The following is a 25,000-nucleotide window of genomic DNA, read 5'->3' as shown; positions in this document are numbered from 1 at the left end:
TTGTTTAATGGTTTAAAAAAAATATAAAATTCGAATGCGATACAGTATCACAGCTCCGAACAAACATTCTATACATCATCATCTGCAACATTAAAAACAAGTGAATACAATTTTTTAATTCAATTTTAAAACTTAAATCAGTTACATTTATCGTGCAGCACTTTTACCATCCAGAGGTGACAGAGAAATAAAAACATCATGAAGCAGGAACCTGGAGAGGAACCAGAACTACAGAGCAAACAGATCCTCTACACTTGTAACAGGATCACAGAGAAAATGCACACAGTATTGTGTTCCAGCAGTTCATCAGCAGCACCATGTAATCTTTATAAATACGCAGCAGGTCTTAGGAAATTCAAACCTGTGGCATCCAGACGAGATGCAGACGGAAGGCGAGTCGAAACCTCTAAGGAAAAGAAAGCAGGAGTAGCACAAGTAGGACTAATCAAGCAGAAGACGTGTGTCAGGGATCACGTCACATGGGCAGCAGGAGTGTGTGTAATAGCTCCTCTTCACCAGCAGGTGGAGCTCCTCAGTGTGCATTCTCCTCAGTGTGCGAGCTTCTAGTTCTATAAAGCATCTAGAGTTGCCAAGTTGTTTTTAAGCACTTGTATACTGTCTGAGGATCATAAACATCTCAAGATCATCGATCTTCAATTTTATCATTTTAATTTTGTCTTGATCATTTTATTTTCACAGAACTGTAGATAACGGAAATGTCTTCTTTCTGCTTCTCAGTGTGGACATGCCTGCAATCACAAACAAACGCATAGTGTTTAAATAAAGACAGACAGCTTACAAACATTCTGTGAAGGAGTTTCAGCCTATTTTTATATTATAATTATTAGAAACTGACAGAGAACTGAGCTACAGGTTAAATGAGCAAGTTCTGTCAATACTCAGTCTTAAATCATCTGTCTATTTTATTTATGTCAGTAAAATGTCAGCTAGCAAACAGTTCACCTGAACTCATACATAGCATTAGTTCTTACCCTTTGTTCAGATTGTTGTCTTTGATAGACACAGTCGCATAAGTCACTTCCTCCTGCTGTGACACTTCTTCATTAGACTGAGGAAGCTGCTTTACCTGCAGTGAATCAAATTACAATTTGACCAGAATATCAGAATATAAATACTTTTATCTCGGTATTGTGAAATGAAATATTGAAGAAGAACAAAAATAAAGTTTTGTATTTGATTTAAAGATCAGTAAAGTCGGTTCTGGGAAGTGACCTCAAACTTTCAGTCTTGAAAGATGCGCAACATAAATAAAGCAAAAACATAAAATATTAATGTTATTGTTCTTTTGCTCACATCCACCTCATTCGCACTGTTCTCGTTCTTGTTCATATAACTGTCTGGTTGTGTGGCAGAAAAACATCTGATATGGCTTTAGAACAAAATGGTCATTTTCAACCCCTGAAGGTTCAGAATAAGGAGTAGGAAAGATCCATTAGTGATGGTTTGAATGGACTGCAGTCTCTGCTGTGCAGAACTAAACGTCACCTATTAACGATGTCATACCTGTGTTTGTGCTCCAGCTTTCTCGGTCTTGTCCTCTAAAGGGTCGTCCTTCCTCCTGGCAGAATCAGAGAAATGTCACTGAGTTAGAATCATCGTCAGCATTCACTGTGACATCAGTGCATGAGATAAACTTCAGAGAAGAAGACTAGAAACCACCAGCACAGTTAATCACTCAATTATTTAGAAACTAATGATGACCGCAACAATATTTCCATCTTCAGCATAACTGACAAACACTGATCTCATTAGATCCTCAGTTCAGAGCAAAGATTTCATCTGTCCAATGCTTTTGACCTGATTAACAGGATTTACCTTTTTGCCCCAATACCACAACACAGTGGATGCCCCAAGCTTTCATTAGGGCATTTGTTTGTTGTACAGGTAATTCAGATTTTTCAATTTGAAATGAATTCACGCAACAGTCATAAATCGATTATTATGCAACTGATGTGTAAAGAAAGTCATATTGTTACAGTAATGTTTTAATAGTTAAACAGCTTATCAATGTGACTTGTCCAGAACTTTAAAATAGTCCTTCTCAACATCATCATTCTCAAATTAACACCTGACTCCGAACCTTTCCGTCGTCCGTCTGGTTACATAAATATCAGAGGCTACTACCTCAGCTCGAAGCACATCGTGGCAGATTCAGGGGGTTTGTCAAATATCACACTGGAACCTTATTAATGTTAGTGTAAGCTGTTATTTACTCACAATTACAACGTACACAATCCGATATTTGCCTCTTTTTGCTCCATCAGCAGAGAACAGAATATGTCTCCAAACCCAAAGCAAAAAATTCCAACCTAAAAAGTTTGCAAGAGAAGTAAAAGATGCAGCAGGTCCTCATAAAAGGACGGTTTGTTCTTCACAGACATTCAACCCGATCTCACCTCACTGTTTGACTGACAACTGATACCAGGTCTACAAGAAGATCTGCTATGATTGGTAAGGACATAAAGCAAGTAGATCCAGACTCCTGGATTTATATCTTTCATGATGTACACAGGAGATGAAGAATGTAGAGATTTTAGCAGTAATTTTAGACTTTTTAGAATTTCTTCCAATACAATATGGCTGTGAGGGCTTGACTCTCTGGGCTTTACTCACTCTTCCTGTTCAATCAGTGCATGAATAATACTTTGCTCTATGACATCAGACATCCTGCTAATCTCCTCAGGATGACTGTATCCTTCCATGAAGGCATGCTGTTGTTAATCTTTCAACTGTTCCCTTTTCATAGTCGCCACAGTGGATCGTCTGGTCTGGATATTTTACACCAGATGCCCTTCCTGATTTAATCCTCCCATTTTATCCTGGCTTGGGATTGGCACTGAGAGTTAAAGTTTCAGTCGTGGAATTTGCTCCCTGCCCAGTCTAATCAAGCCCAGGCCACATCAACGAGAGCACAGGATCCTACCACTGGACCACCAGAAGGTTATAAAAAGTGTTGCATTTCTGAACCTTACGAGCCTCTGTGTCTCGTCCTGTTTGTATGGAAAGATTTACCTCCTGTTGTAAATCACAGCTCCTAAGATGACCAAGATGATGAAAAGCACTGCAGCTGTCACCACAGCAACAACTGGCCACTGGTCAGGATTTTCACCTGTAGAAAAGAAAACAAGAAAAACAAGTCACTTGCTAAAGGAGTGTAATGTCAAGCTGACTTCTTCCTTTCCTTCAGTAATCATTATGTCCAGTCTGATATTAAATCTTCAGGAATGTTGTGAGCAGATGGACTCACCCTCCACCTGAAGGCTGATGGTTTCAGATCCTGACGTCTCACCGGTTTCCCAAGTGCAGGTGTAATCCCCAGAATCCCTCACGGTTAGAGCAGGAAAGTGAAGAACGGGTCCTGATGTATTTAAACGCTGGTTGTTCTTAGACCACACAAACTGTGAGGAAGTGTGTGTGCAGTTCACATCACACGTCAGATTTAAGGAGTCTCCTTGTTTAAGGGTTCCGTTTCCACTGAGTCTGATTAGTGACACCTTTAAATCTTTTTCAGAGAGCAGGAAAGACGCAACGTCAGTGACTCAGCTTATCAACATTTTAATATAATATTTTGTTAAATTGTTCTTCCAAAAGATTCTATCCTTTTTTAATAATCCCTGTTTTCTATATAAGGTCTTTTACCACATATGTGATTGGTCAAAATGTTAATCTGATGACTTTTCACTTGTCACAGGTTTATATTGATTCACTTGTGCTTTTATGAGAAAATCACATCAGGCTGCATCACACCACCAGGTCATGCCCTGACATGTTCTGTCGTTACTTTTGAATTTATTAGCAGCTCAAATCATTGATATAAAAAGGACCTTCTCAGGGAAAACTTAAGGAAATTTCATTATGCGCATAAAGATTTTTTTAACCACAGCATTTACCTGCAACTTGTAGAGTCGCTCCAGGTTCACCTGTCCATTTACCACCGGTCACATCAGTAATAAATCTGAATTTGTAAACTCCAGAATAACTGAACTGTACATTGTGGATTAATAAAGTACAGTCTGATGTGTCGTTTCCAGTGAACTCAAAGTCTGAGTGATTGGTGTTTAATGAACTGTCGTAAACATGGGGTGGATTTATACACTTGTCTGTGTTTGAGTTCATCGAGCACCAAAGCTTTTGTTTCACCTGGTAACCTTGTGGTGGATAAGAATAATAACATGGAATGGAGACACTGAATCCTCTCACAGCACAGATCGGTTTATCAGGATATTTCACATCCCAGTCACTGTCCTGAGTAAGAACACCTGAAAAATAAGTGTGTACAAAAGTTACAAAAGAAACTCTTTCAAGATCTACACTGAAGATGAAGCATGAACAGATCCTACAATAACTTAGATATTTCTTCATATATTCCAACACAGAGACACAGAAACACAGAAAGAAGAATGAAAGTTATGAGCAGATGAACACACTGAAGGTTTCAGATCCTGACGTCTCAACGGAAACCAAGTGCAGGTGAAGTGCAGGAAAGACTCCACGTCAGTGACTCAGGACTGAGAGGGTGATGATAAGGTAGAATCTTAAAAGTCTGATTTTGCTTAATTATATTTGTTTCATATTTTTTTTAACTAATACATGTTTTATGTCATTTCAGCACTGCTGAATTCTGCATCCTGATTGGTCAGAGGGTGTTGGTTAATTCTCTAAAACAGCAGATCTGACCATAGTGCAGCTGCACATGATACATTTAAGGCCCTTATTAACACAGGTGGTGTTTTATGTATGGAGACACTATAAGATTTAAGGTATACTGCTATAACTTGAGTAAGAACATGAACTATCTTTCCACAGTTAGTTCTACTACATGCAACAATCAGATAAATGGGGCATTTCTATATAAATATTAACCTGGATGCATTGGCAGTAACGGTAACTAAAATCTCAATGCTGGATTTTATCTCAGTTGTCAGGAATAGGGAGACCTGTGCAATACGAGTGAGCCAGAGCTACATAATACTCATGAGATAGAACCCAAGCACAGAGCAGAGAAGAAGGATGAATAGAAATAGGAAAATAGGAAATAAATAATAAGTTCAGGCCAAAAAACTCTGTACTGGGTATGGAGGTATAATAGATAACTTAAGAAAACATACTTCTAAAATATACAAATTACCCAGAAAAGGATTACAAGGATTTTCTGAGTGAGAAAGTGAGCTTGTAACCAGTGCAGCATGAAGACGACTGACACTGGCCCAAAAAAACAGCAAACCAAGAAACAGAACCCCGGATTAGCTGGTGTGAACAGGAACAAAGGAGAACCGAGCACTTAAAACACTTTAAGATTTTACTGTTATAGGAAAATAATCAGGCTATTTCAGGCTACATCACACCACCAGGTCAGTGATTATTTTCCTTTAACACTATTCCCTTTTTGTAAAAACATATCTGTAGCTAGAGTGACTCCAGGCTAACCTGTGCATCTGATCACATTAGTAATAAATCTGAATCTGTAAACTCCAGAATAACTGAACTGTACATTGTGGATTAATAAAGTACAGTCTGATTTGTCGTCTCCAGTGAACTTAAAGTCTGACTTGGTGTTTAATGAGCTGTTATAAACATACGGTGGGCTTAAACATCACAATTACAGGATGAGTGAACGGCCGCATACAGTGAAAGCAGAATAAACAGAATAAAAAAGATAATTAATATATATTATATATTAATCAATCAGTCTTTTACCAACATTAGTTTATGATTTAGAATTGTTGAAAAAAAATACCTGGTCCCCCAAATCATAGGAGTAAATAGTAAGCCAATTCAAAATCTATACAAAATACAGCAGTAAGTTCCTCATAACAAGACAGAAGTGAGATAAAAACAGATCATTCGATTACATCTGGTTTAAGTTCTTATTCATCAGTGTGTTAAAGAATTACAACAGCAGTCTGGTATTATTAGCATTTAAAAATTTACTAATGATATATTTAAATGTTAAAAACAATTAATATCAAATTTATTCGGATAAGCGGTAGAAGATGAATGAATGAATGAATATCAAATTTACATAAATTTACATCAATAGCAGACTTTGAACAGGCAAAAATGAATATGAACTATATTTATGCCTGTATATAATCCAGTACACACTGCAGCATGAATCAGCAAACCAGGACAAACACAAAACACTGAATTAATGTGAGTAAGACACTGAGCGATTGGAGGTGAAGTTTCATACCGGACAGCGTGAGTAGAATCGGAACCAGGAGCAGCATCTTCATCCCTGCTGTTGGTGAAACTGTGAGCAGCTTTGTGTCTACCTGTACACTTAGCTCACTGAGGTGGAAATAATAAATGAGAAGTAAAATGTGTTTCCTGAGAAAATACGCAAAAAGAAGAAGTTTCATCAGTGTGTACCAGCATGTTAACAAACTGTGACTGTGGGAGGAGATTGATCAGAAGGTAGTGAATCATTACAGCACCTCTGACAGTTGTGCAGCTGAACATCACAGCTTTATATGAATAATAATATGAATGTGTTTGGCTCTAATACAATATAGGACAGTTACAGCACCAGCTCATTTATAGGACATTTACAGAAGTTGTGCAACAAAAAATGTACTGATCTACTAAAGTACCAAATTAAATAGCCCTGCTCCATTACATACACACACACCCAGAAACACACACATACACAAACACACACAGACAGACACACACATACACACACACATACACACATGTGCACACAAACACACACATACACAAACACACACACGCGCACACAAACACTCACAAACACACGCAAACACACACACACACACACAAACACACACACACACAAACACACATGCATACACACACAAACACCCTAACACACACACCCAAACACACACACACGTTTTATTATTTAGCTATAAAGAAATATGGGAATTATATAAAAAATATTAAGTCATTTCTATCGTCAAGCTAACCTAACAAAGAACAGCTAATGCTTTTATGCAATGTAATGCAATACTATATTTAAACTTTGATTCAATTTTTGTACAAAAAGTAATTCATTGTAAATGATTAAATGAAAGCATTTAAATACAAACTAGTGTGTAGTGTTTCAGTGATGTTATATTAAACATTATTCATCCTGAGAGACAGTTAACTATCTAATAGCTAACATGCTAACTGAGTTCTCAGGATAGCAGCAGGACATTTAAACATATATATTTATACATATATATTCATCAATTCTGGCATTTGTTTATTTTTATAAGGTTAATGGTGTAATTGGCCACGATCTTATTATAATATCTATTACTTTTATTGCTTTATTTACACACAGCCATGAACAGGTGTATAACCGGATGTGGGTTCATTTTTATTCCAATATGGCGGAAGCTCCTGCGACCATTTATTCCTAGTGGGTAACAACTACATTACCCATAATTCCAATCTGCCTACACAGTTACGTCATATCCGAAACATCAGCAGTTTCCTTGGGACATGACACAGTGGTTTAGATTAGAAAACACGGATTAATACAAGAGGATTTACACTTTGTTTTAGATCAGACCGCGTGTAAATATTGTTTTGCACGTCAGGTTCGTCGGCTGAGCTGAAGATGGAGGCGGTGCCGCGAATGCCGATGATTTGGTTGGATTTAAAGGAAGCTGGAGATTTCCAGTTTAGTTCGACTGTTAAACAGGTGAGAAACAGTCAAACATTACGATAAAAACCCGAATTATATCTTAACGTGTCTCTAATTAACACTATTCGTGTTATTTTGGGCGGAGACGCTAATAGGTGGCCGAACATATCACGCTACCTGAATAGCTTTTTTAGCTAACCATTATTGTGTTGTGTTTTTTCCCCACCCGCATACCGCATCTTGCATTGTGATTGGATAATGTCTACTTGTGGAGCCCGTGCGACTGCAGTAGTAGCCAATGACAGCGCATAATAGCACGATTTTATGAGCCAATCACCGTAGAGTAGGCGGGATTTGACGTAATACGGTTAGGAAAAATAGAACGTGTGTGTATGTGCACGGCTAATGCTGTAGCATGGGCGTACACATCTCTTTATTCTAAATACTTTAAAATAAGAAATGACAGATGATTAAAACTTTATCACTAAAATGTCTAGCTGACGTTTTAGCAAGTATTTTTTTTCTATAGGTTTTAAAAGCAGAACCAGTTTTGTCACTAATGTATATTTATAATATATAAATGTGATGTAATAATAGTTACATAATCACAAAATAATTTTTTCTAGATTTTAATTTGATCGAATTGTGTTAATCAAAAGTGTAGGTTATTTTTATGTATATAAAATGTGTGTGTATATATGTTTGTGTGTGTGTGTATGAATGTGTGTGTGTGTGTGTGTGTTCTTCCTCTTGCTCTGTTAGTTCATACTGAAGAATTACGGTGAGGATCCAGACAACTACAACGAGTCGCTGAAGAAGCTGGAACAGTTACGGCAGGTGAGTGAACGATGTAAAAGATCTCAGCAGATTGTTTCCAGGACTTGTTATCTAACAATCGGTTTACTTCCTTTAGAGTGCTGTGAACGTGACCCGGGACTTCGAGGGCTGCAGTACGCTACGCAAATACTTTGGGCAACTGCACTACCTGCAGAGCCGTGTGCCTTTGGGTCCGGGGCAGGAAGCTGCTGTCCCGGTGTCCTGGTCAGATTTCCCAACTTGTGACTTCTGTCAAATTAATGCACTATCATGCAAGTGTTGACATGCAGCTCTGCTTAATCAGTTCCCTAAAGGGGTTCATTTTGATTATAAATAAAATCCAAGGTTTTCCCTCCCTTCTGCTTTTCCATTCAGAATAGACCTCAACAATCCAGGGCTAGGTGATATGATATTGTGATCAATTATAACGCACAACAATACTCACAGCTGGATATCATGCTTCTTGTGCTGAATCTTTAAAACTTATGTTTTTGGTATCAACGTCTTCCATTTTTAGATATTCAAACTCAGTATTTCAGATATTTAAGACTATATATTTTTTATTAGCAATAGATTTATAGCTCAAAACGGCTTGAACTCCAACGATTACAAAGATTAAAGCTGTTATAGAAACGTAATCCACACCTTCTGACTGATCACAACCCAGGAATTGTTGTTGTGCTTATTGTCTGTAGTGATAGTTAAAGTTTCAGTTTATTTTTCTTTCCCCTTCCTCTGATAGGACGGAGATCTTCTCAGGGAAGACAGTCACGCATGACGACATCAGCTACGAACAAGCGTGCATCTTGTACAACTTGGGTGAGCATCTGCACTGTGACCGGATCACACAGACTCCATTGTGTGTGTGTTAAGTGCTTGTGTTTCCTGATTCCAGGCATATTTGTGTTTTTGCTTGTGCAGGAGCACTACACTCCATGCTGGGAGCGATGGACAACCGAGTATCAGAGGAGGCAAGTGTTTTATTGACAGGTGACAGATCGCTCAGATCAATCCCCAGCATCTCACATCGTCGTGTGACTTCCTGTTTCTACTTTTTTTTTAATTCTTTTACATGCAATCTTACTAATATTATCAAGAATTCACCTTCAAATGGGCTAAAATGAAAAGTTTCCTCCTTTTTAGCAAGTTTGATCATCTCCTGGTTTTTATTTTGCCAGAACAGAAGCTGAAAATGACTCCCATCTGTATATTTGTATTCTCAGCTGATTATTGCTCGGTTTAATAAGTATGCGCTTGTGTTATAACTGTGGAGTTTGTGTACTAATAACAAGGTTGTGCAGTTTTAATAAGCAGCAGTGTGGCTTTGCAGGCTTTAAGGCTGTGAAACGGTCGCTTTAACTCGGAGGATGATACCGGTGTGTGTGTGTGTGTGTGTGATGTTTGTCTTATTGTTCATGTTGCTGCTCGAAGAAACATTTCACTGAGGCGACCATAATGTTTATCTAATCTAGTCTGTGTGCTTGGTGGTTAGTCTGTTTTGGTGAAATGTAAAAGTATCATCAAACTCTTTAAAAAAAAAAAAAAAAAAAAAAGAGTGCTGACTAACAAATCTGTATGTTGTAATCCTATGTGTTGTCTCTCTCACACACACACACACACACACACACACACAAACTGCTTCTTGTTGGTTATCAGAAGCTCATGTCTCGCGTCTCTTTCCTCACCTTTATTTTCCTCTTCCTCTCGTCAGGGGATGAAGGTGTCGTGCACACATTTCCAGTGCTCAGCTGGAGCCTTCGCCTACCTGCGAGATCACTTCAGTCATAACTACAGTGTGGACATGAGTCACCAGATCCTTAATCTCAACATCAATCTCATGCTGGTACACACTCCTGCCTGTTCACACACACACACACACACACACACACACACACACACACACGTGGTAGTGTATAAAATCAGATTGTGTTTGCAGGGTCAGGCTCAGGAGTGTTTGCTGGAGAAGTCCATGCTGGACAACAGAAAGAGTTTCCTTGTTGCACGGATAAGCGCTCAGGTATAATCCAGTGTGTATACGTTTTTTCACTACATACATAAATACATTTAATGGCAGAAAACCTTTTAGACCGTTACACGGAATCCCGTTAAAGACCACGTGCACGCGTCACGCTGCCTCTGTAACCAAACATGTCCTAATTCGTTTCCTCGCTGTTGCCTTCAGGTAGTAGACTATTATAAAGAGGCTTGCCGTGCCTTGGAGAATTCTGACACCGCCTCCATGCTTGGAAAGATCCAGAAAGACTGGAAGAAACTTGTGCAGATGAAGATTTACTACTTTGCTTCTGTCGCTCATGTAAGTTTCTCGATGAAAAACTTTTAAACGGCTTCGTATCGTGCGCCAAAAATAGACAAGTCTTCAAAATTTAACTCACATGTGGCCTTTTTTTTTTTTTTAATAAACCGGATTACTATGAAAATTAGTTTGGAGCTCATGGAGACAGAGTTTGAGGGAGAGATATGAATGTTTATATAAGAATATTTTAGATGTGGGTTTTACTGGTCCTATCTGTCCACAGCTCCATATGGGAAAGCAAGCTGAAGAGCAGCAAAAATATGGAGAAAGGGTAAACATCTTACTTTTATCTTTAAACTCATCTAAATTCAGTGGGACTCGGCGGGTGTATTAGGTACGTTTTGTTCTTGTTCCTCCACAGCTCGCTTATCTACAAAGTTCACTAGACAAACTGAACGAAGCGATAAAGTTGGCTAAAGGCCAACCGGACAGTGTTCAAGAAGCCTTGCGATTCACCATGGATGTCATCGGGGGGAAGTCAGTAACCAAACGATCACGTAGTCTCTCTCTAAATACCGCAACGCTTACGGTTTAAAAAGACGCTCGTTGCTTTTTTTTCTCCTTTACGTTTAAGATTTAACTCTGCTAAGAAGGATAACGACTTCATTTACCACGAGGCTGTGCCGTCTCTGGAGACGCTGCCTTCGGTCAAAGGTACGAGTTACAGCGACAGTGCAGCTGTTTCAGTCAGAGTATAATAAGAGTTATAAGTTATTATTAAACGTTCTTTGGACTTTTTTTTAAAATGTTAAATATCACTAAAAAAAAAAATAAATCAGTTCTATTTTAAAAGTGTTTTATGTTTAAACAAACTAAATGACTTAAAACGTATTCGTACCTTTATCGTCAGGTGCACCGCTGGTCAAAGCCTTACCTGTGAATCCAACAGACCCCAGCGTGACAGGACCGGATATTTTCTCCAAGCTGGTGCCTATGGCTGCTCACGAGGCCTCGTCCCTCTACAGGTTGCCTTTGCTAAACATTTCGTTTTGCTAATAATGAAACCGCCAACATGAATAACTTATGGGCACGGTGGCTTAGTGGTTAGCACGTTCTCCTCACACCTCCAGGGTTGGGGGTTCGATTCCCGCCTCCTCCTTGTGTGTGTGGAGTTTGCATGTTCTCCCCATGCCTCGGGGGTTTCCTCCGGGTACTCCGGTTTCCTCCCCCGGTCCAAAGACATGCATGGTAGGTTGATTGGCATCTCTGGAAAATTGTCCGTAGTGTGTGATTGCACGAGTGAATGAGAGTGTGTGTGTGTGCCCTGCGATGAGTTGGCACTCCGTCCAGGGTGTATCCTGCCTTGATGCCCGATGACGCCTGAGATAGGCACAGGCTCCCCGTGACCCGAGGTAGTTCGGATAAGCGGTAGAAGATGAATGAATGAAACCTCCAACATGAATAACTTTCGACAACTCCGTCAACAGCTCATACTTGTTCCGACAACGTCGTTGAGGTATTATTATATTATCCTATTTTCATCCACAGTGAAGAAAAAGCCAAGCTGCTACGAGATGTCATGGCAAAAATAGACAGCAAGAACGAGACTTTAGAGTGAGTAACACACGTCCGATCGCGAGGTCTCTGGTGTGTGTTGTTTTTAAAACATGCCAAGATAAATAGTCTTGTTTCTTCAGACAGTTTATGGACTCTTTAAATCTGGACCCAGACTCTGTGGACAACATGGACATGTACAACAGCATTCCTTCTGTCCTCATGGAGAAGTGTGCGGCTCTGAGCGTGAGACCAGACACGGTGAAGAGTCTAATACAGTCCATGCAGGGTTAGTGTGTTCCTGTTGGGTCAGGGATAACTCCGTACAAGTGAAGTGTCAGATCAGTGTTCTCCACATAGACTGTGCTCATTTGTATCTCCGTTTATCTCAGTATTATCAGGCGTGTTCACGGATGTGGAGGCCTCGCTTAGGGAGATCCGCTCTGTGTTAGACGACGACGAGGCCGGTGACCAGAAGCTGGAGGAGGTAGCAGGGAAACAGAGCGTCCCAGCCCAACCTGCCGCCATCGCTGAGCTCCGTCGGGACCTCGAGAAATACCTAGAGGCTCATGAAAAAGCAAGCTTCACCAACACAGAGCTTCACCGGGCCATGAATCTGCACATTAGCAACCTGCGACTCCTGGGTGGACCACTGGACACTTTGAGAGAGGCCCTTCCTAGACCACAGCTTTCTGAAGGTACGTGCTTGTAGATATATCTGACCCTGAAAGGGCGATCTGTACAAAATGTCACCAAGTGAAAAACATTCATTTGCGGCGATTTTTTTCTTCCCCCAGATGAAGTAGCAGGCCTCCAATGCTTGAAAAGGATTCTGGGTAAAGTACAGGAAATGAAAGACCAGCGCAGTTCTCTCGAGAAGCAGCTGAGGGAATTGATCCAGCAAGATGACATCACTGCTGCATTAGTAACCACCGAGCGGGCAGACATGAAAGTACTAGAATTAGAATCTGTTTTGATTCCCAGACTGATGTGGTGATGTCATTCTTAAGCCTGGTGTACAAGATATATTTTAATTAGTAGTTTCGTCTTTCTCAGAGGTTATTCGAGGAGCAGTTGAAGAAGTACGAACAGGTAAAGGTGTACATCGATCAGAATCTATCTGCTCAAGAGAACATCCTCAAAGCACTGACCGACGCGAACGTCCAGTATGCAGCGGTACGCAAGAGCCTGGCCGAGACGGAGCAAAAGTAAGGGTTAAGAGGGACAAGGTTTTTGAGCTAAATGAACTTCTGTAGAAATTCTGGCGTTATACTCGTGTTTCACGTTTATTCTGCAGATGGAACAGTACAGTGCAAATGCTTGTTGCTTCTTATGAAGCCTATGAAGACCTGATGAAGAAATCACAGGAGGGAAAAGAGTTTTATGAAGACTTGGAGACTAAGGCTTCCCGCCTCTTAGAAAGGGTTAAGACCATCTGCAAGACCAGGGAAGAAGAGAGAAAAGGCATTTTAGAAAAGTAAGAGTAAGAGCAGTGTATTATGTTGAACTGTAAATGATCTCTTCACGTTGACCTTCTCTTTGTCTTTTTCCCTTCATTTATCTCCCAGCACCAGCCTTATTTAGAAAGAGCCAGGCTTATTGTCGTCATTTGTTCCTGTTGTGTGATATTAGTCAGTTTAAAATAACATTACACACTTAGTAATCTTTTGTTTTCTAACTTCTTGCAACAGAGAGATCCAAAAAAAGGTTCCTCAAAGGCCCACAGCCCCAAAGCCAGCCCAGAAGAAAGCCCTAGATATGGATTCCTCTGGCATAGAGGACCCTGAAATAGCCAAGCTGAATGCTGCCATTTTAGCCTTAGGTGGAGACTTACCAGAAGATCTTCGTAGTTTGCCTCCTGAATTTGCTCTGCCCATGATACCAGATGCTTTTCGTCATGGGGCAGCTGCTCTGTATGCACCTCCACGATTTCCTCCAAACCTACCACCTCCTGAACTTCTAGCACAAATCTCTCGTTTTACAACGCTTCCCCCAACCCAGGGATTCAACCACGGTCTACCACCAGGCTCCATGCCCCAGCATCATCAGATTCCTCAAATTTCTCAGCTTTCTTCAGTGCCTGGTTATTGCCCTCCATCTTTACAAACCCGGCCTGCTGTATCGGGCACGCCAACTCCGATTCGCACCTCCACCACCACTGTGGACAGTGTGCAAACACCAATTCCCAGCTACACTCCAGCACCAGGACAGCCAGCTATGCCCGTTACCCCTGGACACCCTATGCCCACTCCTGCAGTGTATAATCCCCCCTCTGCAGTGGGTTCTCAGCCTCAGTATTTGCAGCACCCTGGTGTTCCTGTGAGCCAGCCAACTCAGGGAGTACAAGCTCCTCAACCACAGTCACAGCCCCCTCAACCATTTCCCCAAAGTCGCGTTCAAGGCCAACCGCAGCCATTGTTCCAAACAGTGCCAGCTCGGCACCATATACCTGTAACTGGACCTCGACTCCAACAACAAACACAGCCCCACTATCTCCACCACATAGTGCATCAAAGACCACCTGGAACACCGATTACTCAGCAACAGCCATTTAATATTCACTCTACACCATCGGCACTGCCCCAGCAGGTGTATCCTCCCATTTCATTTGTTCCTGGTTGTCAACCTGTGAATGCCATCGCTCCAAATCAGCTGCCCCAACATTCCATGCAACCACAAATTCCTCCAACCTCCCAGCCAGTGCCTCAAGTTTCTATGTCACATTTACCAAATGTAAAACAAATGCCCCCTTGTTCCCAGCCCTATATGCCCCCACTCAATCAGCAAGTACACCCTATTCCTCTTTCACAAACAGCCCTTTCCTCACATCAGGTACCACCTGCTCAACAAATACCTCCACTCTCTCAGCCACAAATGCTTCCACCTTCCTCCCAAATGTCTCCTCCTACTCACCTGCAAATGCCTGCAGTTTCCCAACCAGGTTTGCATTCTTCTCATCCACCAGTCCCTGCCGTTTCCCAGTCTTTACCTCATCCTTCTCGTCCACCAGTGCACGGTGGTACCCAACCATTACCTCACCCCTCCCATCAACAAATTCTCCCTCCTTATCAGCCAGTATTTCCAGCAATCACACCAAGGGTTCCAGTCCCTGTCCAATCTCAGTTACCTCCAGCCTCTCTACCAGCACAATTCCCAGTGCACACCAATGTTCTCCACTCACAGCCCCATGTCAAGATTCCTTCACAACTCCCTCCTGGTCCTCATCCTTCAGTGCCCTCGCAGATTACCCAGCAACCTATGAGCTTGCCTCAACTCCATCTCCCTCCTCACTCTACACATGTGGGTTATCCTGGTGGTATTCCTATAGTTCCCCACCAGTCCACAGTTCCTCAGCAGCCCCAGACTCTGCCTCCACAGGTACCGTCAGGGGCACCAGCATCTTACCCTGGAACTGGGATCGTTCCTCCAGGACCAATACAGCATTCTGGACCAGCTGTTACACCTGGACTCCAGTCACTCCCTCAGGGTATTATCCCACCATCTTCAGCTGCAACAGGGGCTACGCCAAGCAACGTCCTGCCCGCCCTGTCACCTTCTCCATCACCAGGGCCTTCCTCACTAGGTATTGTGCCTCAGAGACCCTCTCCTGCTCTCACACCTGTTGCAGGTGCAGCAATTCCACAGACTGTAACAACACCCCTGCCCTCATCTGGCCCTTTGCCATCATCCAACTCACTGTTTCAGCACCAGAAGTCCAGTACAGATGATCTTCTCTCTTCAAGCCCTGAGAGCCAACATGGTGGTAGCAAAGACACTGCCAATGTCTTATTACCCACCAAGGCCGATCCGCAAGATGAACAGTTTCGCAAGAAATCAGAGGGAGTAAAGATTATTCAAGGTGATCCGTACCAGGCTCCAGAAAGGGTCTCACAGCTTTGTGCAGAGCTCGAAAGATTCCGTTCAACCGTCCAATCTTTGGAACGTCCCTCAGGAGAGGGAGGTTTATCAGAACTTGATGCTCGATGGAAAGAGCTACAAGATCAGCAAGAGAAAGATTCTCGCCAGCTCTCTATTGCCATAGCCCGGTGCTACACCATGAAAAACCGCCACCAGGACGTGATGCCTTATGACTGTAATCGAGTTGTTCTACACTCGGGCAAAGATGACTACATCAATGCCAGCTTTATAGAGGACCTTTCACCGTATTGTCCACGTCTTATAGCAACACAGGCACCCCTTACTGGAACTGCTGCGGATTTCTGGCTCATGGTCTACGAGCAGAAAGTGTCTTTAATCGTAATGCTGGTGTCCGAGCAAGAACTTGAAAAGGTAAGGCTTACGTACTCAAAGCCTTGTAATGTCAGATCACTCAAATTCTTAAGTCCTAAGCATTTTTTTTTTTGTTTGTTTCATTTACAGCAAAGAGTCCTGCGGTACTTTCCATCCGAAAGAGGACAGCAGGTCACTCAAGGATCGGTCACACTCAGCCTGACAACCCAGAAAATTACAGCCACTCATGTGGAGCGCATGATTGGACTTCAGTATCGAGATCAGAGTTTGAAGCGTACGGTTATCCACCTACAGTACACCTCGTGGCCTGAGCTGTAAGGATCAAGCGCATTAATATAACGATGGTTATCCTTATTCAAAGGGATTAGTCAAGCACGGTATAAAATGTCGCTTCGTTCTTCTGTTGTTTCTCTAAACAGTGGATTGCCAGAGAGTAAAAGTAACCTCATTCGCTTCATTCAGGAAGTCCACGGACATTACCTTCTCCAGCGCCCTTTACACACACCTGTTGTGGTGCACTGCAGGTGAGGTTTCGAACATACGACCCTCTGTATTCAAAACTTCAACACGTTTACCTTCAGTGCTTGCAATTTTCAGCTCTGGCGTTGGTCGAACCGGAGCGTTCTGCCTGTTGTATGCTGCATTACAAGAGCTGGAGGCTGGGAACGGTATACCTGATTTATCTCAGCTGGTGAGGAAGATGAGACAACAGAGGAAGAACATGCTACAGGAGAAGGTGTGTGTGTGTGTGTGTAACATCTACAAACGTTAAGTCTATTTTGAATTTGATTACTATTCTGTTCCATAACTGACCGTCTGTGTCTAGACTGGGGTTAATCTAAATTTTGTGTGAAATCTAAGAATCTCAGCCTTCTGTGGAAAACCTGTTGGTATTTTGCCTTTTTTTTTATATAGTTACATCTAAAATTCTGCCACGAGGCGGTCCTGAAACATGCAGAACAAGTGCTTCAGCGCCGTGGCATCATTACCACCCCGAGCCAAAAGTCCACAAACAGCGCCACAGTTAAGGTGAATCTAAAACTATTGTTATAAAAACGTACACATTAATGTGCTTAGACTCAGCAGCAGATACGTACAAAGATATTTCAGGATTAACGAGCGCTCATAAATAACTGATAATAACCCTTGATGTGTCTATAGCAGTATTCACAGCCAGAAGCTCAGGATCTCGTTCTTGGAGGCGATATGCCCATTAGCTCCATCCAGGCTACCGTTGCTAGGCTCAGCATCCGTCCACCCAGTGTCGAGTCGGACCAGGATCCAAATCAAGACCTAATACCTTCGGTTGCTGGAGGACAAGAACCCAAGCTGGCACTAGTCCAGGACCTCGAAGATCCTTCTCTGGGTGACGCTCTTCCTGTGTCACTAAGTCCCCCAATTTCCTGCCCTACTTCTCCAGGTAAGATCCAGTCCCCTTCATCTCCCAGCCACCAGGGTAACGTGTTCGAAGGATCCACAGCAGTGCCAGTAGCTAACAACCATTCTGCACCCGAAGCTGCTCCTCCAGCACCATCATCCCTGGACCTCCTGGCTTCGCTAACACCTGAAGCTTTCACACTAGACAACAGCTCCCGTGGCAAACAGCGAATCAGCAAGCACAGTTTTTTCCAGGCACATGAAGGCCATGGTCTTCAGGGTCCTCCAAACGGAGATGACCCACTCAGCAGCCTGGATCCCCTCTGGACACTCAACAAGTCCTGACTTTCTGTTTATGCCTCTGTTCCGTATTCCCATTTAGCATTTCAGTGCGTATCAGCTAGCTAACAGCCTTTGTTTGTCGAATCCGTTATTTTGGAGCAAGTAAATGCAAAGATACCTGAATCCATGTACATGGTCTGGACCTCTTGGACTTACATACTGTGTGTTGGTCCCTGTGTATATCTTGGTTCTGCACCTTTCTGGTGTCGGTAACTCTCCGTTCCCCAGCATGCACACCGCTTCTGAATATCAGTCGGTCGTCCCGAACGGACGTCGGCACGTCGACACCAAATATGACTTTACATGGATACACGAGTCATGGAAACGAAAGGGTGGGCTCAGAAATCATAACATAATAGATTTGATGAAGTGGTAGTTCCCTTAAATCTCAAACTGAAAAAAAAAATTAAGCGATTAAAATGGGATTAAAACTCATCAGTTTATCCGGCAAGCGATTGAGTTTGTATTGTTATTATTTCTATTGCGCAGATTCCCTTCGTTCTACTTTGCCGCTTGCATCGTGACCTATTTCTTGTCAACTAGGACCAAGATGATGGATAGAAAATTAATCTGACAAAAAGTGCTAACTTTATTTTAGCATACAACTGGAAAATACCAGTAAGGACCAGTTCACAGAATCACATTTAAGTAACGCTAGCTGCCTTCTACTAAGATTATAAGCTAACTTCCTGTTAGCTGTTTGTTTTTTTTTGTTTTTTTGGGGTTTGCTAACTGTATGTACGGCTAAGTGACGCTGGTATGCTGTGTACCCACTTTCCTTATAACACGTTATAAACTTATAACTTATTTCTTCCGATTCAGCGCACCGTAACCTGACGTTCTGATTTGTTCTGCCTTGTTTAATGTTGTAAATACATCTTAATTAAAAATCTAATCGATCATCAAATCGATCCTTAACCGTGTCGTCTTTACTAGGAACAAACAGAATAACTGCACAAGATTCAACCATGTTATTGTTAAATGTTATTATCCCATTCGAGTGCAGGTTCTAACAGCTGATGAAATAAATCCATAAGACAAGGACAAAGAGCTTCATCACACCTCAAAGAACTGACAGGCAAATGAAAAGCCAAGCTATGAAAACCTTTTTTATTTGCAAATTAGTACAAAGATCGTTTCTCTATGTTAAAAAATAGAACAAAGTATTAGTTTTATATCCTCCTGGAAATCTCCTTACTTTTTTTTTTATATGGTGCAACTTTCCAGCATTTGAGAGTTTGGCCTAAAAAACTTCTGGGATTATTCTGACGTAATCCTATTAAGGATTTATAAAAAGTACTAAGCAACTTTTTCAATGAACGGCAAAAATCGTTCGCTTAGAACGGCGATTATTTAACGAGACGCCGCTGAGTTTAATGGGATTCGGTCCTAAAGTTCCACTGAAAAATCCCAAACAGATTTATATAAATTCAGACATCGAGGTTTCACGTTCTTTAGATGGTGAAAGTTAAGGGAATGTCTACGGACAGATGATTGAGAACTTTACCGGTATGCTGAAGGACGATTACCACCCTCCTGCCCCACAAAAATATTTTATGACATCGTAATTGTTTCCCCAATCATATTCTGTACTTTTCCAGAGCTTCATTAAATTTATCTAGTGCGGTACCAAAGGAGCCAGCACAATATTTGTATTATTGGTACCTCAGTTAAGCTCAAGCTTGGAGTCTTGCATCACACAAAAGATACCAGAATATTCTGATTTGTTGTTGGAACTTGTTTCAGATGAACGACGAGTCGGTGACCCAGTTATTTATCTACAGCTGGTCTGAACCGATGAAGCAAAGAGTCGACATGTGATCGACACGCTGAACGTAACAACTGTAGTGTTGTGGTTGTAACGATGACGTTCACTTTAACGCCCGGTCCCTGCTTTCTGCTTCAAATAAAACCCATTGAGTGACATTTTTAAAGCTCGAACACTAAACTTGCAGGCTGCTTTTACACACATTAAACTACACACATTTAACCTCTAATCTTTCCTGGTTACCAGAAAGCGACCGTAAGACAAAGCCGTACGATTTTAGAACTATTGTTTTTTGGTCTTAGGAAAGCTTCCAAACTTAAAACATAAAGTAAAAAAAAAAACATTTTAGAAAAGTACAACTACGTTAATTGTGAACGCAGCCTGACCCTGCTTACTGATACGTACGCTGTTACACGCCGTCTCGTGTAACTTCAGAGCTCATCGTCGTGATCTTTAATAACCCCAGGATCTGTGCTACAATCATCTAAACTCATCTAAAAGACACAAAAATATATGAACAAAAATATCGTTCACATTTCTGCCAAAAAACTACACAGCTTTGGAAACTAAGTGAATACTCTCACACACACACACACTCACTCACACACAATCTCTCACTCACTCACACACACACACATAATCTCTCTCTTACACATACACACACAAGCTCTCTCACTCACACACAATCTCTCACACACACACACTAAATCTGTCCCTGCAGCAACACACATTAATATTTACATTCATATAAGTTAACATATCCGTCCTGTTTTGTGCGTTTATGCCGTACACGTGTGTGATGCTGCATGCTGCAGTCGGCGAAACTAAAAATCCGTCAACCAGTTAAATGACAATTTGGTCAAAATTTAGAGGCTTTAAAAAAAACAAAACACTGATTTAGATATCAGGTCTCGTCTGACACGTCGTGTTTATAGAGACGCTCGCTCCTGGAGTCGTCTGTGATTATCTGCTTTAACTCCAGAGTAGACGTTCGGTTAGGAACAGAGTAAATAAATAAAGGAACAAAAGCGTTAACCGTTTTTACTGTAAACAAAATGATCATATTCAGATCGATCAGAGGCTCTAAATCTTGACTAGATACAAAGAAAAGTTAGTGTTATACAGCGATGTTAATCATGAAGGTAACAAACTTTAATCTCGATCAGCACATCATGCTAACAGACGGCTCCTTTAACAGACGCAGTTTTTCTGGTCCGTTCTCACCGCTAACTTGCTCCCTTTCTCATGTGTGTCCTCAGAAGTGCATCACGTGACCGTAGAGTAACGTTTAACGATGCACAATCACAGGACACCGTTATTACGGGTCTAAGCTGCTCTGATGGTGTAGAACAGACTGCACTTTAGCTTTATAATCAAACCTGGGCTGCGGTGAGAAGCTTCTGTAGACGTCACATCGGTACCGTTATGTCATGACGCGGCGTGTAACCGATCATCAGCACATCCCTCAGCTGTGAATTTTTACAACAAATGAAAAAAATATATATATATTTTAAAACACAGAGAACATAAAGAGAAGTCGTTTCCAGCGCTACATTCAGGGTGAAGTTATAAAGCGTTATTACGACAGACTCCGCCCAGCTGAACAAAGCCGATGAGCTGAACGTAGGTGTGAACTTAAACCTCACTCGCTCTGAGTTTCAGGTCGTAGTACATGTGGAACGATCGGATGGTTCGGATCGAGGAAACGATCTGCGACTGACGGGGTGTGAGTTAGCGGTGTAGAAATCGGTCTCCTGGAGCTACTTAGTCGTATCTCGAATAATATCAGAATCTTATCGCATGCCTGAGGTTTAAACCTCTGATGTGTGAGAAGTTCAGTAGTCGGACTCGTTTTTTTCTTCCGTCCGGCACACCGGGGGAAGAAAAATACACTTTTACAATTAAAGAAAGCAGATCCTCGCCGTCCAAATGAATATAATTAAAGGTTCAATGAATCAGTGTTTTATACAGTAAAGACCTGACAGTAATGTGAGAGTTCAGCAATTTTATACAAACGTTTAGAAATTAATCACTAATAAATAATGAATTTTGTTTTTTAAATATTAAAAAAAATGACACGTGTCCCTCAACACTCGATCAACACACCACCTTTACAGGTACACACACACACACACACACACACACAATCAGCAGTTATTCTCCATGTAAACTTCTACATCATCTTACACTTCACACTCACTCTGAGACTCTTACACTAACACACACACACTAACACACACACACACACCTCTTCCTTCAGGCAGCGATGTTCACCCTGCGAGTAAAAATGCATTGCGATGTGATTTTTTTTTAGTCATTTTCTAGCAAAAAATATAAAAAGCTCTTCCATTAGAGAGAATAATACAGCAGGAACTCACACACTTCTTTTTACGCCCTAGTTTTGTCTCACTACTCGCAAGTTATTTAAAAATAAAATGCCCAGAGCATTAACACACACTCTCATGCACGCACACACACACACACTTTCTGTCCAAACCATCAATTCTGTTTTTCTATAAAGAAACAGAAAGCAATTTGGAAAGTTAAAGAAAGTAGAAATAAAACCGGCCTGATGATCCAGGCCAAGCAGAGAGACGATGGTCCATCAGATCACACACACACACACACAATTCTAAATGTGTGTGTGTGTGTTTAGTCCAGCTTCTCCAGTACAGAGGGCACATAGACGAGGCTGAGCTCGCTGCCAAAGTCACACACGATGGCAGCGTTTTCGAGCACGAGCAGCTGCCGCACATGCTGCCCCTCGCTGTTCTGCCCCAGATACACCGTCTGCAGTAAATCCCCATAGTTCAGGTCCCAGAAGGACACACAGCCGTTCCCTCCAGTCACTAATAAACTCTCTGAGATCACAGCCAGACTGGCGCCACAGCCCACTTCCTGCAGGGAAAAGAGGAGAAAGTTACAGCTGGGGTTCCAGTGTACACTCTCACACCCTCACATGGGTAATAATAATAATAATAATAATAATAATAAAGAGTGGTTAAAGGAACAATTGAGCTAAAAAATGTTATTTCCTCTTTATCACAAATGTAGTCGATCAGTGAGACACGCCCAGTGAGACACGCCCAGTGAGGTGATCAGTGAGACACGCCCAGTGAGGTGATCAGTGAGACACGCCCAGTGAGGTGATCAGTGAGACACGCCCAGTGAGGTGATCAGTGAGACACGCCCAGTGAGATGTGATCAATGAGACATGCTCAATGAGACACGCCCAGTGAGGTGATCAGTGAGACACGCCCAGTGAGGTGATCAGTGAGACACGCCCAGTGAGGTGATCAGTGAGACACGCCCAGTGAGGTGATCAGTGAGACACGCCCAGTGAGATGTGATCAATGAGACACGCCCAGTGAGGTGATCAGTGAGACATGCTCAGTGAGACACGCCCAGTGAGACACGCCCAGTGAGGTGATCAGTGAGACATGCTCAATGAGACACGCCCAGTGAGGTGATCAGTGAGACACGCCCAGTGAGGTGATCAGTGAGACACGCCCAGTGAGGTGATCAGTGAGACATGCTCAGTGAGACACGCCCAGTGAGACACGCCCAGTGAGATGTGATCAATGAGACATGCTCAATGAGACACGCCCAGTGAGGTGATCAGTGAGACACGCCCAGTGAGGTGATCAGTGAGGTGATCAGTGAGACACGCCCAGTGAGGTGATCAGTGAGACACGCTCAGTGAGGTGATCAGTGAGACACGCCCAGTGAGGTGATCAGTGAGACATGCTCAGTGAGACACGCCCAGTGAGATGGTCAGTGAGACACGCCCAGTGAGACACGCCCAGTGAGATGGTCAGTGAGACACGCCCAGTGAGACACGCCCAGTGAGATGCCCAGTGACGGAGTGAAGTTACTGTTTAAACTAATCCGTTTCCGTAACAACTCACTCTAGCGTTTTATTCCTCTTACACCTCAGCAGCTTCAAAACGAGTACAACTTTAATTCGTCAAACATGTTTAAGTGTAAACTCCTCTGTCCTGAAGACGTGGGTGAACGTCACCTCTGACTAATACACAGCTCACGCCGTAGACTCCTACGTCAGGATGAAATACTACTACGGCGAGCGTGTTGTATACGTTTAGATAAGAAACTGAATCGACACCTTCTGACCAATCAGAATCCAGAAAGCGTCCGATTCGGCACGACTACATTTCATGTAATAAGGACTTCATGCATATTTGATTTCTTTATTGCTCCAGTGTTCTACTGATCTAATTCTAGAAGGTTGTGAGTTCAGATTTTAGGTATATAATGATTTAATTCTACAGGAAACAGAAAGACTGTTAGCTTGATGTTATCTGAATAAAGCTCAGCAGCTGGATCTCTACAGGTTCTCATTAGTTATTAGCAAGTTTAGCCTTTCAGGGTTAGCGATCGACAACTAAAGGCTTTTTTGTGTTGCTTTAAAACCTTCTTGCATAGCGACGTGCCGAAGCAGCGGCAACATGGACAAGAGCAGGAGGGTGAACAGGAACTGATCTGTAAACACACAGAACAGCTGCACACATCACTGTTAGCGGTGCAGCTTCATCAGCAAACATCACACTAATGTTCAGGTTCAGTTTAAAACTCTTTATCAGCTTAAATCCCTGAACAGACTACTTAATAGGCTGCACTCTGATTATAGACCAAGACATAAAACAGGAAATGGCTTTTGTTGTTGTTTTGTTTGCGGACCTGCTGTATGGAGTAGAGCTTGATGCCGGTGCTCCGGTCCCAGACACAGATAAGATCGTCCAAACCGCTGCTGATCACACAGGAAGTAGTGCAGACGAGTGATGTTACATCACCACGGTGACCGTAAACATGGCTCACACGATTTCCTGTGAGAACGTCCCATAAGCAGATGGCACCATCCTGACCCCCACTGGCCAGCACCATCGTCTACAACACACACACAGACACACACACACAGACAGACACACAGACAGACACAGACACACACACACAGACAGACACACAGACAGACAGACACACACACACAGACAGACACACACAC

General features: G+C 42.2%; 3 protein-coding genes across 4 annotated transcripts in view; 1 reads left to right on the top strand and 2 right to left on the bottom strand.

Moving 5' to 3' along the window:
* Nucleotides 1-66: 66 nt before the first annotated feature.
* Nucleotides 67-6,309, bottom strand: LOC132840354 (basigin-like). The gene is made up of 7 exons (XM_060861924.1): nucleotides 6,215-6,309; nucleotides 3,912-4,280; nucleotides 3,269-3,523; nucleotides 3,034-3,130; nucleotides 1,525-1,579; nucleotides 993-1,087; nucleotides 67-749 (listed from the first exon to the last, which is right to left on the bottom strand). Exons 1-7 carry the CDS (start codon nucleotides 6,255-6,257, stop codon nucleotides 683-685), a joined length of 981 nt encoding a protein of 326 aa, XP_060717907.1. The 5' UTR covers nucleotides 6,258-6,309; the 3' UTR covers nucleotides 67-682.
* A 1,117-nt stretch (nucleotides 6,310-7,426) lies between these two features.
* On the top strand, nucleotides 7,427-19,119 carry ptpn23a (protein tyrosine phosphatase, non-receptor type 23, a). Its single transcript, XM_060861418.1, has 24 exons — nucleotides 7,427-7,675; nucleotides 8,381-8,455; nucleotides 8,532-8,659; nucleotides 9,177-9,253; nucleotides 9,356-9,405; nucleotides 10,146-10,277; nucleotides 10,371-10,451; nucleotides 10,617-10,748; nucleotides 10,972-11,019; nucleotides 11,110-11,225; nucleotides 11,323-11,402; nucleotides 11,599-11,713; nucleotides 12,237-12,302; nucleotides 12,386-12,531; nucleotides 12,635-12,940; nucleotides 13,040-13,194; nucleotides 13,299-13,450; nucleotides 13,540-13,719; nucleotides 13,934-16,532; nucleotides 16,623-16,807; nucleotides 16,913-17,017; nucleotides 17,091-17,229; nucleotides 17,409-17,522; nucleotides 17,655-19,119. Exons 1-24 carry the CDS (start codon nucleotides 7,592-7,594, stop codon nucleotides 18,213-18,215), a joined length of 5,826 nt encoding a protein of 1,941 aa, XP_060717401.1. The 5' UTR covers nucleotides 7,427-7,591; the 3' UTR covers nucleotides 18,216-19,119.
* Nucleotides 19,120-19,308: 189 nt separating this feature from the next.
* Nucleotides 19,309-25,000, bottom strand: part of scap (SREBF chaperone) — a 25,201-nt gene continuing 19,509 nt past the window's right edge. Inside the window, exons 22-23 of one of the 2 annotated variants that reach the window (XM_060861419.1) lie at nucleotides 24,679-24,885; nucleotides 19,309-22,878 (exon numbers count right to left, since the gene is read on the bottom strand). In XM_060861419.1, coding sequence (XP_060717402.1) covers nucleotides 22,633-22,878; nucleotides 24,679-24,885 — 453 coding nt within the window. In that variant the 3' untranslated portion in view covers nucleotides 19,309-22,632. Of the gene's footprint in view, nucleotides 22,879-23,626; nucleotides 24,481-24,678; nucleotides 24,886-25,000 lie in introns of those variants that run through there. The other variant, XM_060861420.1, reaches the window with a different exon arrangement.

This window comes from Tachysurus vachellii, chromosome 25, assembly GCF_030014155.1.
Source record: "Tachysurus vachellii isolate PV-2020 chromosome 25, HZAU_Pvac_v1, whole genome shotgun sequence".
NCBI lineage: Eukaryota > Metazoa > Chordata > Actinopteri > Siluriformes > Bagridae > Tachysurus > Tachysurus vachellii.
This window is presented reverse-complemented; position numbering and strand designations above follow the sequence as displayed.